We start from the raw sequence: 13,922 nt of genomic DNA on the forward strand, positions 1-13,922 counted from the left end.
ACACCTAAAAAATGGTTTATATCCTCTGGTCATGTGTTGAGGATACCACTGGTGTTTGAAACTCGATGATATAACTCCTAAAAATCTTGACGGGAGGATAATAATTTATTAAAAATAAAAAGACAAACGTACTTGCACAAGAAAAAAAGAAGACAAAGGAACATACAGAAGTTGAAAAATAAATGTTCTCAATATTATAGATTTATAGTGGAAGATGAGCAGTATTTGTGTTAAATGTTTAATGAGCAGTATTTGTGTTAAATGTTTAAAGTCTTTTCAAACACCAACAATAACTGCCTTCTCTTTGTTGCACTGCATGAGCAACTAACATTTGTTATATCTCTAACACTTGTATTACATTTTTGTGTTTGTTCCTTAAGGATTTATTTTTAAGAGAAATGATATTCTAACAACCATTTTGTGACAACTTATGTGACAACTTTATCTCTCATACTCACATTATCTTTTTACTTTCTCTCTCTATTGCTTTGGTTTCCGTGTCACTATCTACTTTTCCTTTGAAAATTGGTGGTTGTCACAAAAGTTGTTGATTTTTGGTTGTTAAAATATCATTGCTCTATTTTTAAACAGCAAGGTACAATAGTTTACATGCCGTCACTGACAGCTTATCTCAACTGTAAGAAGTCACAACAAAAGGCATATTCAAAATTGTGTTCATCTTGCTTTTTTGATATGATTTCGTTCCATTTCCATTTTCCACCACATACATTCTTAGAAATTTCCTGCAACTAAGTTCATCCGTCATCAATATCCATTCATATTTCTACTGGGGTTGGGGCCTTGTCTGAACAATATAAATGTCTTTTCCAACAAGACATCCTTCCACATCCTGTGGGCATCCGAACTTTCTCTCGAGGAAAAACCCAACTGCACAAAGGCGTTGACCAAGTTGTCGACGGAAAACTGGGTCAACTGACAGTGGTTTCTTGCTGTAATCCACCGTCAAATGGATGACCTCCCCATCCGCAGGCCCTGCACCGCGTACAAGCAACTCCTCGCTGAAGTTTGCAAAAGCCAGTGTTTGCACAAGCCCATCAAATTTCCCACATGATATACGCCATGGTGTACCCCGGGTTCCTGAAGCTAGAGTTTCACCAAGGCCAGAAGCAATCTCAGCCTCCACAGAATTGTTATCCTGGTCAGTTGGGCTCATAGTATGCAGTACAAATGATAGATCTGGTGAAAGCATTTCTTGGATCAGAATTGCCATTGAAGCTTCCTTCTGAGGCACACCAGCAGCTCGGCGGCTCAACACTGCCCTTCGCGTGTACAGTGAAGCCCATACTTGGCCAATGGCATCTGCAAAGACTGTTGGATTGGAAGGACTCACATTGGGTATTGATTCGTAAAGTCCAGCTGCTGACATTCCAGCCAAGTCCTCCACATTGGCGCTGGATCGAACAATCAATCGTGCATTGCTTGGAAACATTCTTCCAATTTTTTCAATGATGTCTTTTGATAGCTTCAGGGAAGAAATCAATTCCTGGAGTTGGTGGCATAGACCATCAAGTTCACCACCCTCCAGTTTTGCTGTTTCTATCTTGTCCAGTAAAGACTTGAATATTTCAGTGGAGTTGCTCTTCTCTAGCTCCAATTCCATGGATCCAAATGGTAAAACTGCCCCAGAAGGAACCTGAAAGGAAGCAGGCACCCCCTGATCGCTGTAAACTGTCATTCAAAAATTAGATTTTAGAAATGTAGCTTGCGAGAATAAATCATTGTCATTCAATATTAAAATTTACATTTATGACTGGTCGATCACCAACAATCAACATTGCATGAGCGTCTTCCAGCTTAATTAAAAATAATTCTTCAGCTGAGGATAAAGTCTTGATATGAATAAAAAAATATCAGACATTATTTCAGTAAATGTAAATAATGTAAATAATGTTGTATGGTACGGAGTGTTGGGCGGTTAAGAGCCAACACGAGAGTAAAGTAAGCGTAACGGAGATGAGGATGTTGCGTTGGATGAGTGGTAAGACTAGACATGATAGGATTAGGAATGACACCATTAGAGAGAGAGTGGGGGTAGCACCTATAGTAGAAAAGTTGGTAGAAAATAGGCTTAGATGGTTTGGACATGTAGAGAGAAGACCCGTAGATGCCGTTGTAAGAAGAGTAGATCAAATGGAGGAGAGCCGGGTTAAAAGAGGTAGAGGAAGACCTAAGAAAACCATTAGAGAAACCATTAGAAAAGATTTAGAGGTCAATGAGCTGGATCCAAATATGGTTTTTGATAGAACACTATGGCGTCATTTGATCCATGTAGCCGACCCCACTTAGTGGGATAAGGCTTGGTTGTTGTTGTTGTTGTTGTTGTATTATTTCAGTAAAACTCTGAGGATAAAGTCTTGATATCAATAATTTTAAAAAAGAATTCTTCAGCTGGAATTGCTATTCTTATGAGTGTTGCTAAACCAAAATAAAAAGAATACTTGAAATAATGCGTAGTGTATCATTAGAACGATTGAGTTGAGGATATTCGCTCCAAGTCTGTGAGATTGATACCATGACATAGGTATTCGGCACGTATTGCTTTTATTACCTTTACTAGAAACTGAAGACAATGATGACAAGTGACCACATGCAGCCGCCTTTGCACCGGAAGTCTGTGTCTCAGCATCAGGAAGCAAGATAACTTCAGTAGAAGAAGCACCCTTGACACAAATAGAGTTATGTTCAGTTGAGGCCCATAGTACAGATGATGATGATGATGATGATGATGATGATGATGATGATGATGATGATGATGATGATGATGATGATGATGATGATGATGATGATGATGATGATGATGATGATGATGATGATGATGATGATGATGATGATGATGATGATGATGATGATGATGATGATGATGATGATGATGATGATGATGATGATGATGATGATGATGATGATGATGATGATGATGATGATGATGATGATGATGATGATGATGATGATGATGATGATGATGATGATGATGATGATGATGATGATGATGATGATGATGATGATGATGATGATGATGATGATGATGATGATGATGATGATGATGATGATGATGATGATGATGATGATGATGATGATGATGATGATGATGATGATGATGATGATGATGATGATGATGATGATGATGATGATGATGATGATGATGATGATGATGATGATGATGATGATGATGATGATGATGATGATGATGATGATGATGATGATGATGATGATGATGATGATGATGATGATGATGATGATGATGATGATGATGATGATGATGATGATGATGATGATGATGATGATGATGATGATGATGATGATGATGATGATGATGATGATGATGATGATGATGATGATGATGATGATGATGATGATGATGATGATGATGATGATGATGATGATGATGATGATGATGATGATGATGATGATGATGATGATGATGATGATGATGATGATGATGATGATGATGATGATGATGATGATGATGATGATGATGATGATGATGATGATGATGATGATGATGATGATGATGATGATGATGATGATGATGATGATGATGATGATGATGATGATGATGATGATGATGATGATGATGATGATGATGATGATGATGATGATGATGATGATGATGATGATGATGATGATGATGATGATGATGATGATGATGATGATGATGATGATGATGATGATGATGATGATGATGATGATGATGATGATGATGATGATGATGATGATGATGATGATGATGATGATGATGATGATGATGATGATGATGATGATGATGATGATGATGATGATGATGATGATGATGATGATGATGATGATGATGATGATGATGATGATGATGATGATGATGATGATGATGATGATGATGATGATGATGATGATGATGATGATGATGATGATGATGATGATGATGATGATGATGATGATGATGATGATGATGATGATGATGATGATGATGATGATGATGATGATGATGATGATGATGATGATGATGATGATGATGATGATGATGATGATGATGATGATGATGATGATGATGATGATGATGATGATGATGATGATGATGATGATGATGATGATGATGATGATGATGATGATGATGATGATGATGATGATGATGATGATGATGATGATGATGATGATGATGATGATGATGATGATGATGATGATGATGATGATGATGATGATGATGATGATGATGATGATGATGATGATGATGATGATGATGATGATGATGATGATGATGATTGAATAAATAATCTGCATACAAAAATCATTACTCTGAATATTATGAGATAAGATTGAATGACATGTAATAATTAGGTCAAGTACAAGTGCAGGACTATTTGTGCAAGCCCCACTCAATAACAACACTAACCTAACAACACTCCTAATGTTGACACCTAGGAACTAAAGAGAACAGGGAATGGTGACTGGGGCATAAGATGAGGCATGGATAAGGCTAAGTATGAGATTGTTCAGTTGAGGGATTTTGAGATTGTGCAGTATTAGATTTCAGTTCAAGAAGGCTTAAAGGAATTAATTAGTACTACCTATACTTACAAGGTGAATTTTCTTCTCAGTAACACACAACTTTAGAACTCTAAAGTTAAGCATGCTTGACTTAGAGCAATTTGTTGAATGAGAGAAAACGAGAGGCATACGGTGAAATTGTGTGTCTAAACTACACCAGAGATTCTATTATATAGGCTCAGAAACAAACCAATATACAATAAAAAAACTAGAAGTTTATTTCTAGATACAAAAAAAAATGTCAAAACACAGCCAGAAATATTGAAATGAATAATTTAGTCATTACCTACCTGACTATATTTGGAGATTCTACCAGCAGAGAAAGCAGGAACATCAACCCCAGAGATATTATCATCAAAAGCACTTTCAACAGAAGAATTGCCATCAAGGTCAACTGAAGAGGACAACGTCAGATTAACACCAGCGGCAGATGCTTCCAACCTGAAAAGTTGGAAAGCAGGAAAGGTGAACATGGAAAACATTATAGAATAAGATCTATTCACAATATAATCAAAATAGTTTGAAGAAAGGAATATAGATTTCATATTTAAAGACAGACAATCATGGATGGGAAAATTGTCTTGAAAATAACCTTACACATGACCCAATAAGCCTTTGAATATCAGCAATTTTTTCATCATCTTCACAAGTGACAAAGACGACCTTTTCCTGCAATAAGCAATTGTTGTATGAATGTCAATGACAATTTATAAGCTCACAGTTCAAAATCATTAATTGGAATTGCATATTTAGAAATAAGACTTGCCTGTCGGGCCCTAACACCTAGATGAGATAAGTGAGGCAACTCTTGCTTAAGTATAGCTCCCACTATGTTCCTCCCAGCAGCTGTTACCTGCCGGCGCAATCAAACTTATTAATATTAATATATTTAAGACTTCTGTATACTCTCAAGGAAGTATAAATATACCTCTTCATCACCGTCAGCTTTGTTAACAATGAGGATAATAGGACCTTCCACTGGAGATGGTAACAACCCAGGAACAATTCTTTCAACCTAGGTCAATAAATTCAAATTCATGTTAGCCATAATGACGTGAAGAATTTTTTATTAGTTTTTGTATTTGGATGGGGATAATCCCTAGCTAGTATCTTATCTATTTGGTTATTACTTTAAGGGTCTTGTTAACGAGTGCCCCCGGGACACTCTTTAAGGAACCCAAATTTAGCAATTATTCTTTCAAAAAGTCACCTATTACAATTTCCAATACATTGAACACACAACTTTTCATAAAATAGTGATAATATGTTGAGTACTGAAGCATTACAATCTAAAATATATTTAAGAACATCAAGTCGCGGCATTCTATATAATGATAATAATCATTTTAAAATAGGTTTTTCTGATGCAGACAAGGATCTCTGCTTGATTGATGATCCAAAAATAACAGTTTTCTGAAGGAAATTTGGTATTTTGGAAGGTAAAAATAACAACTTTGCAGTATATTTTGATATTTGTAACAAGTTAGGCATGAATATCATTTATGCTCCATCTTGCAGCAGTCGTAGTAATATTAGTATGAGGATGAATTCTAAGACACCTGAGCAAGGGTTATTCACTTCATTAAATTCAATAATGAAGGATTTTTGTTTATAAAGCTTTCTCACACACACCATGCTCGCAGGGTAACTATCGTAATAACATTACACATGATTTCTCTAAACACACTCAATACCTGAACCAATGTTCCTAAAACAGCTCCTGGAACTATGACATCCCAACCTTGAGAACCAAGCGTACTTCTCACAGCTTTTAGAAGAAGAGTACATAGTTTTGAAACCTGAAAAATTACACTAAAAATTTACAGTAGCGAAGTTAGAAAACATACAAGTTATGTTTATCATATGAAATCCACAGTGTAGGAATAAAGAAGACAAGAAATCGGAGATACTGTTGAAAACACTACATATTAAAATTCCTTTAAATCTCCTATTATTAAAATTTAAGGATAATGCATTATCATACCCAGCACGAATCTCCGCTTCTGTATATGTTTTGACACTGTTTTCAGGGATTCCTAGAGCTTTTCCTAGTATCTGCAACATTTAAAGTGACAACTTTGATTTTTTTAAAGATCAATACATATACATAACATGAAGGAACAGAAATGTGGTTAAAAAGACCAAACAGTATTGGTATCACAAGACCAACATTGTTCAGGTTTGAAATGAAAGATGCACCACAATTACGATTCCCAAATTTGAAATGAAATTATCTTGTCTCTATTCTGGCTTATTTTGATTAAAAGGTCAATTGTAAAATTAAAAGACCGTAGTAGGCTGCAAATCACAATTATTCCCTAGTTTTGGTTGTACTTGGGCTTCACTTTGTGAGTTTATATTATATTGGTTTAGTAAAATTTTGCACTGCACAATAAATACCAGGCTTTATCTGAACAATAGATTACTATTTAACCTCCACTTTTTGAGGAAATATCTTAAGAAGTTCTTCAGTATATTCCTCAGTAAGCCTCTTTGATCTATCAAGAGTAGCTTTCAGCCTCAATGTCCAAATCTTCTTGCCATCTTCATTTCCTGGGAGAAAAAAGGAGTACATTTAAAAATGAAAAGAAATTAGTTAAGATGTCTACAACGATTCAACAGATAGAACAATTCAAGCAAAGGTGTACAAAAGTTACCTTCGCTTTCTGAAATGCCTCTTGCACTCCATGCAATAAGCTCATTTTCAATAGCACCACATTCTTCTGGTTTCCAGTTAGATAATTTCATCTGGTGGACTCCAATAATAAGGGCTCCAAGTGGATCATTCCAAGAGTTTACATTCTTTGACTCCAAATTTGCAGCTAGCCAGCTAGCACCTCCCATAACTTCAAGCACGTTGAGAAATCTATTCATATGAGTTCAGAAGTTAATGCTCTACCATGAGAAAAATCTTGATATTACAAGTGGCGTGAAGCTGGAGAAGTTTTATATCTCCATAAATCAAGTTCCACATGATTCAATCCAACTACATTTTTCTACGTAACATCTAGGCAGCCTGTCTTCAATCCATCCCTATAATTAACAATTCTTAAAATTTGACAAATTTTATCATATAGTATGCCCTTCTAATGAATTAGATAATTGATATAATTCTTTAAACAAGTCCAACATTGAATAAACATCTATTTTCGTACAATTAGAGCAAATATGCATTATATTCTAGTTGTACCTTATCATCTAAGTGGCTAGCAAGAACTCTACCTATTGCAAAATTGTGCCATTCATATATTCTACAAAAGTTGTTCAAAATCCAAATATCTGATGATTGTTCAAAGTGTAAATTAGGAAAAGGTATGCCAAGAACCTGCTCAAAAGAACAAATGAGTAGTCCTCAAGCCCAATCTCACAGAGGCGCCACTGTTCCTCCAAAGAAACAAAAATGAAAAGATGTTCCAACATTCTTTAAATTACTATCCATACTCAAGCTTTAATAAAAGGGGAATTAGTCACTTTAGTCCCTGAATGGGGAACGATTCGTCAATTTAGTCCCTGAATGCAGATAATATGCAAAACAGTCCCTGCATGGTCAATTTCAGGGACTAAAGTGACTAACGAAGTCTACATTCAGGGACTAAATTGATTAACGGAGTCTGCATTCAGGGACTAAATTGACTAACAAAGTCTACATTCAGAGACTATTTTGCAATTTATCTGCATTCAGGGACTAAATTGACGAATCGTTCCCCATTCAGGGACTAAAGTGACTAATTCCCCTTTAATAAAATTAATCTCACCTTTTGGCGCATAGCTATTGCAGAATCTGGAGCATCATTCCTGAGGCCACTTTCAAGACCCTTTACAATAATATCTCTCAAAGCATTCAAAGACTCCATGGTTTTAAATAAAAGTTTAATTCCATGTTCTTTTGAAGCTGTTGATTCTACTGCACCATCCATATTCTGGAGAAGTGCAAAAAAAAAAAAAAAAAAAAATTCACTTATCAGTAGATGCCATTATAAGAACAGCTTTTAGTACCAACATCAAATAAAAAGGATCAGCATTACTTAACCAACAGGGGAATTAGTTATCATGCAATAGCTTAACAACCATAATAATTCAATTTCATGCTGAATAAGATGAGCATAAACTATTCAGAAGTTATTTTCCCGCAATGGAAGAAGTATTTAGTGTTTAGACGAAGAAAAGGAAGAGAAAACAATTTGGTTGAGAGAATAATGCACGATAGAAGATAGTAAGCTAGGATCCTAAATCAATCAATTAAGTACAAGAGAATCAGAAAAGGCAAATGCACCTTTTTGCACTCGAAAAACGAATTAAGTGCTGACATGCCATATTCATCCATAGATTCATATATTGATTCTAGCTGTTCAGCAAGACTGCAATGCAACAAATTGATAAGTGAAATCATTAAAATTATTGTTTTCAAGCAGCTAATTAGTTCCATGTCAAAATAATTCAAAATATCTCTGATATTTAGTATACTTTATTCACTCGAAGGTGCACTCCAATAGTGATAACAGATTAAGGTCGGCTACTTTATTTCCCTAACTATTATTACAGGCTTCACAAACTATGTCAAGCCTCAGTGCAACAGTAAGGTTGTTGTGACATTGGAGGTTAGATCTTACACATTCTAGACCTGGAAATGGCCTCCCTAGACACAATAAGGTTGCATTCATGACACTCCCTATACTTTGAAATGGAGCAGATGCATGTACTGGGTCATCCTTTTTGTTGAAGAAGTTAGAGCATGGCACCCCTATTGGAATATAAGAAAATATATATTATGCTAAAGTAACTTAGATTATCTCGTAAAATTAGTTTCAAATATTAGAATATGTTAGACTATCTCCTAAGATTAATTTCCATGGTGAACTGCAGAAAGTTCAGCCAACAAAATATCTTTGGGGTTGTAGATGAAACCCGAGAAGCCTGACAAATAGTTGCCTGAATTGTTGTGGATAATACCACCAAAGCCCGCACGGGTGGGGTTCCCGATACAGTTACCATCAACATTTAGAACAGCGCAGATAGTACCGTTGTTGTTCCATCTCACTGACCGGTCAGGAGGAGTCGAAGAAGCAGAATTTTGCAAGCAGGAACTGATGAGATCAGCTGAGTTATCCATGTCGAAAATCACCCAACCATTGATGAGTCAGACATCAACTCGCTTACCAAACCTATCACTAAAAATGAAGTCTTTGCTGCCCTAAACTCCATGAAACCCTACAAAGCTCCAGGACCAGATGGTTTCCATTGCATATTCTTCAAGCAATATTGGCATATTATTGGAGATGATATTTTCTATCTAGTTAAAACAGCCTTCCAAACCGGTGATTTTGACTCAGGGATCTCAGATACTCTCATTGCCCTTATCCCTAAAATCGACCCCCCTAGTACTTACGAAGACTTCAGACCAATCAGCCTGTGCAACATAGTTTACAAGCTCATTACTAAAGTCTTGGTTCAACATAGTTTACAAGCTCATTACTAAAGTCTTGTCAACAAATATAGGAAATTTCATTATCAGTCAATTGGTTTACAACCTATATAAGAGTATAGATAGCACATATACTAGCATAGACTATCATTGTAATAGAACACTGGCAAAACTAACTCTCGGAGTTAGATATGACAGCCTAACTAATCACAGGCTCTGATACTTAATTATGTTTTTATATTCGGCCTAACTAATCATTACAAAACCAACTTGTAAGGTGAGGGGTGTCACTTTTATAAACTCATTTCATACGTTATCTTCATCCTATGTGGGGCTTGGGTTTTTCCAATAACTTCCAAGAGAGAGTGATTGGAAGACAAAACAAAAACAAATATGCATTGACATATGATTACAAACTATAATGAGCCAGCTCTGTGATATTCACGTCAAACCTGCCAGCATTAAAGAAGTCTTTGAGTTCTCGATGAAATATCTTGAACTGCTCCACAAATGTTTCACTATATTCTCCAGGGTTCTTTGTGATTTTAGCAAGCATGGCTTCTGTAGCAACCAAGTCTTCAGGACCAGCGTTACGGTGAAGCTTGTTTTGTATTGTATGTTTAATTTGTGTCTGAAAATATATAAATATAAACATCTATATATACATATATGTGTGTGTGGAAAACAGTTGACCTATCATTAACAATAAAGTGCAATAAGATTCCAAAGTTCATGTACTTTAGGGAAAATAACCTTGAGGTCATGTGGGATGTCATTTCGGTGAGCAATATCTCTGATTCGAGTTAGAGGAACAGATGCAGTGAATTCTGCCTTGAATGAAGGCAAACATGGATGAATCTTTCGAATAACTAGAACTTCCTGTATACAAATAAATTTATGGTGAATGAAGTAAGTGTAGAAAAATAATAACTGATATATTACAAAGTTATGAATTATGTACAAACACTGATTAGTTTAAATAGGCAATTCAAAATCTGATGGGCTTGACTAATGGAGTAATAGAGAACCAAAAAGGCTGCACTTCAACATCAGTGTTGGAAATAAAAATAAATCACCTGTGGAGATATATCCTTTCGACTTGTATGTTGCTCTAACTCGCGAAATATAAGCCTTGAAATTTCAGCATGCCTATTGGGACGGTGGTGACCTCCATCTTCAAAACATGGTATTTGCCCTGTGTTTATCCACTGCATAAGATAATCTAAGAAGGGCTTAGATAATGATATAAGAAGAGCATAGATGAATAGATATAAATAATGAGGAAAAGTCAGAACAAGACCTTCAGATAGATAGAAGAGTAAATGAGAGCCTCCAATTGATCTTCCCCATGAACACTTCCGACTATATCACGTACAAGATCAAGCTTCAAATTGAAAAATCAAGATAAAGTTAACTTTTTTTATTTAAAAAGAAAGCCACCGGAAAAAATAAAGGCATTTTAAAGCAGTGGTGCAGCTGACATTCAAATTTAAAACTGCAGGAAAGAACCTTAGAAATCTATGTTCAAACAAAAATTAGTATTCGACAGTTTTACAGATTAAATATAAAAGAATGAATTATAAATTTTATATCGGCAAAACTATTTATAAGAATTTTAATATCTGTTGAATAAACAGAACATTATCCGGGTTGCTTAATTTTCTGATATGCCAGTACTAGTGACTACAATGTCATAAACATACACGAGAAATAAATCATCTTATGGTAAAATGGCTGCAAAAGATAGAATGATCAACTTTACTTAGTGTCAAACCAAATCATCGAGCTACACTGTTGAATTGACTAAACCAAACCCTAGAGATTGATTATATGCAAGGATTTGTTAAGACGGAAAACCATGCTTGTGAACATTTGTAGAATCACCATGGAAGAAGGCGTTTTCTATATCCAACCGATGAAGGGGTCAATGGCAAACAACAATTGTAGACAAAAACAGGTGAACAAAAACCATATTACTTTTTTTTGAAGAAGCCAAATTAGCCCACAACAAAAACCATATTTAATGAGAAGGTGTCCAGGCCAAAATACAACTTTTAACCACTAGACGAGCCTTGAGGCAGTCAATCTTTCCATGAAGGCCAACTTTAACTGTAAAAACCAGTTGTCAGCTAACTACAATCCTCCACGAAGAAAAAGAACTAGGTCTTGCATGCCGCTGCTCAAAAGGCATGACTGCAACTAATCGTGGCTAGTCTCCACCCATGATGGGATAATGTGCCGCTTGTAGCCAGAGGACTAGACATTTTTACAAATTACAGTGATGGACAACCATAATGCAAAGAAGAAAGACGATGATGATTCAAAGTGACATAATCTGGAGAAAAGCCAGAAGTTGAGTGTATATGAATGTATACCTTTTATGAGAGCAATAGCAAGACTAGACTCAACTAGCAATGTTGGAGCTGGTGATGGAATTGGATTTCATAGGGAGTTCATAGTGTTCTCATTAGCAATAGGAGAGGAGGTGGCTCCAAAGGTAATGGTGGAGGCTACTGATGATGATATTTATAAAAGAAAAACAATAGTTGGACATTTGTTGAAGGAACAATAATAATGTTTGTGCAACCTGGGGACTGAGATGCAAAAGCAATGTGTAGGAAGTGCATGATAGCACCGCTAAACATGGGTTGATCTAGTCAAGAAAAGCTAATTAGTGGTTTGTTATAAGGTACACGGTGGGGCTGCCGGGTATGAACAAATGAGGGTCATCAGTCATGAAGCTAAAAATATCATATAAAAATTTAGATGAAAGAGAAGCATGTGATGAAATTTATTTGTTTTAATGACACAAAGATGTGGTTATGCCATGAATTAAGTGTAATGTAATCATTAGATAACATTAAATTAAACTATTTACATACTGACATACATTTTCCAACATTATAGGTAATATATATATATATATAAGAGTACCTTTCTCCACCAATTCCTTGCGCTTTGATCCCCTTGAACAAACTTGAGAGGCAAACCTTGAAGACCTGAGGTATCCCAAGTCCTTTGTGTTTCATGGGTCTGATGGTCGTTGGATCGCATGAAAGAAACAGATTTGCCTTGCCACTCTCCTACAAAAGGAGTCGGCCCTGCTGCATCTGAAAGAGGAGCACTAGCAGCAGCAGCAGCAGCCTCCCCCTGATCATTATTATTCTGGTCATTGAAATTCAAAGGAAGTAACTCCATAGTCTGGTGTGTTTTGTTCCATTTGGCAATGGTCTGAAAATGACCAGCATTGGGCAAGTTTAATACTCTGTTGTCACCAGATTCCCAGTGTAAAGTGCCATCCTGGTGGACAATGATGAATTTGAATTCAAGGTGATCGCCGGCGTTGAAATGGAAGTCGCATACCCAACCATTTGGTGTCCAATTCAAGGGAACATGGGTGGTCCAGGAGCCCAACTGTTTGGTTGATCCAAGAAGCACAACATGGTCACCGAATTGAACTTGGTGATCTAATCGAAGATGTAGATGAACATTAATGTCTTCTTTGTTGTTGGTATTGTTCCTTTTTTTTCCACATGAATCGATCGAGTATAGTGAGTAAGTAAGTAATAATAATTAAGGGAAAAAATAAAAAGAATAATAAATTAAATAATAAAAGAGATACCTAGGTTGGGTTTGGGTGGAAGAGGAGGCAGAAACAGACACGAGACGGTGATGGATGGAGGATGATGATGAAGATAATGATGGAAGAATAATGAATCCTCTTGGCTGATTATGGTTCCGATGATTCCGATTAGGATTCGAATTCCTTCTGGGACTGGGAGGATGAATGATGGTGTAAGTACAGTGACAGTGCAGAGAATAATAATAATTCATCGCCTCGCCACTCAAGTTCAACTGAACGGTGGTGTGGTGTGTGGATTGAGTTCAGTTAAGAGTAAATAAATATACTTCGCACCTTTGTCTTCTTTCCATACACACACGTGCATTACATTTCAACGCC

At 36.0% G+C, this 13,922-nt stretch overlaps 1 protein-coding gene across 1 annotated transcript; it reads right to left on the reverse strand.

Moving 5' to 3' along the window:
* Positions 1-660: 660 nt before the first annotated feature.
* Positions 661-13,836, reverse strand: PWD (chloroplastidic phosphoglucan, water dikinase (ATGWD3)). The gene is made up of 19 exons (XM_085741038.1): positions 13,584-13,836; positions 12,896-13,481; positions 11,262-11,345; positions 11,038-11,169; positions 10,715-10,840; positions 10,414-10,592; positions 8,813-8,897; positions 8,295-8,459; positions 7,865-7,917; positions 7,197-7,405; positions 6,974-7,092; positions 6,524-6,594; positions 6,234-6,351; positions 5,468-5,554; positions 5,306-5,392; positions 5,132-5,208; positions 4,830-4,980; positions 2,570-2,681; positions 661-1,689 (listed from the first exon to the last, which is right to left on the reverse strand). The coding sequence occupies exons 1-19, from the start codon at positions 13,793-13,795 to the stop codon at positions 785-787; spliced, it is 3,558 nt and encodes a 1,185-aa protein (XP_085597164.1). The 5' UTR covers positions 13,796-13,836; the 3' UTR covers positions 661-784.
* Positions 13,837-13,922: the final 86 nt, after the last annotated feature.

The sequence above is a fragment of the Medicago sativa genome, chromosome 1, assembly GCF_051527215.1.
Source record: "Medicago sativa cultivar Bolivia chromosome 1, Bolivia_mono, whole genome shotgun sequence".
Classification (NCBI taxonomy): Eukaryota; Viridiplantae; Streptophyta; class Magnoliopsida; order Fabales; family Fabaceae; genus Medicago; species Medicago sativa.

Excerpts from the sequence above, each read along its gene's own strand:
- PWD (XM_085741038.1), bottom strand. The coding sequence starts at position 13,795 with ATGAATTATTATTATTCTCTGCACTGTCACTGTACTTACACCATCATT. Across the intron at positions 13,482-13,583 it reads TCCACCCAAACCCAACCTAG|GAACAATACCAACAACAAAG; the intron begins GTATCTCTTTTA and ends TGGAAAAAAAAG. Across the intron at positions 7,406-7,864 it reads TCATTTGTTCTTTTGAGCAG|ATTTCTCAACGTGCTTGAAG; the intron begins GTTCTTGGCATA and ends TCATATGAATAG.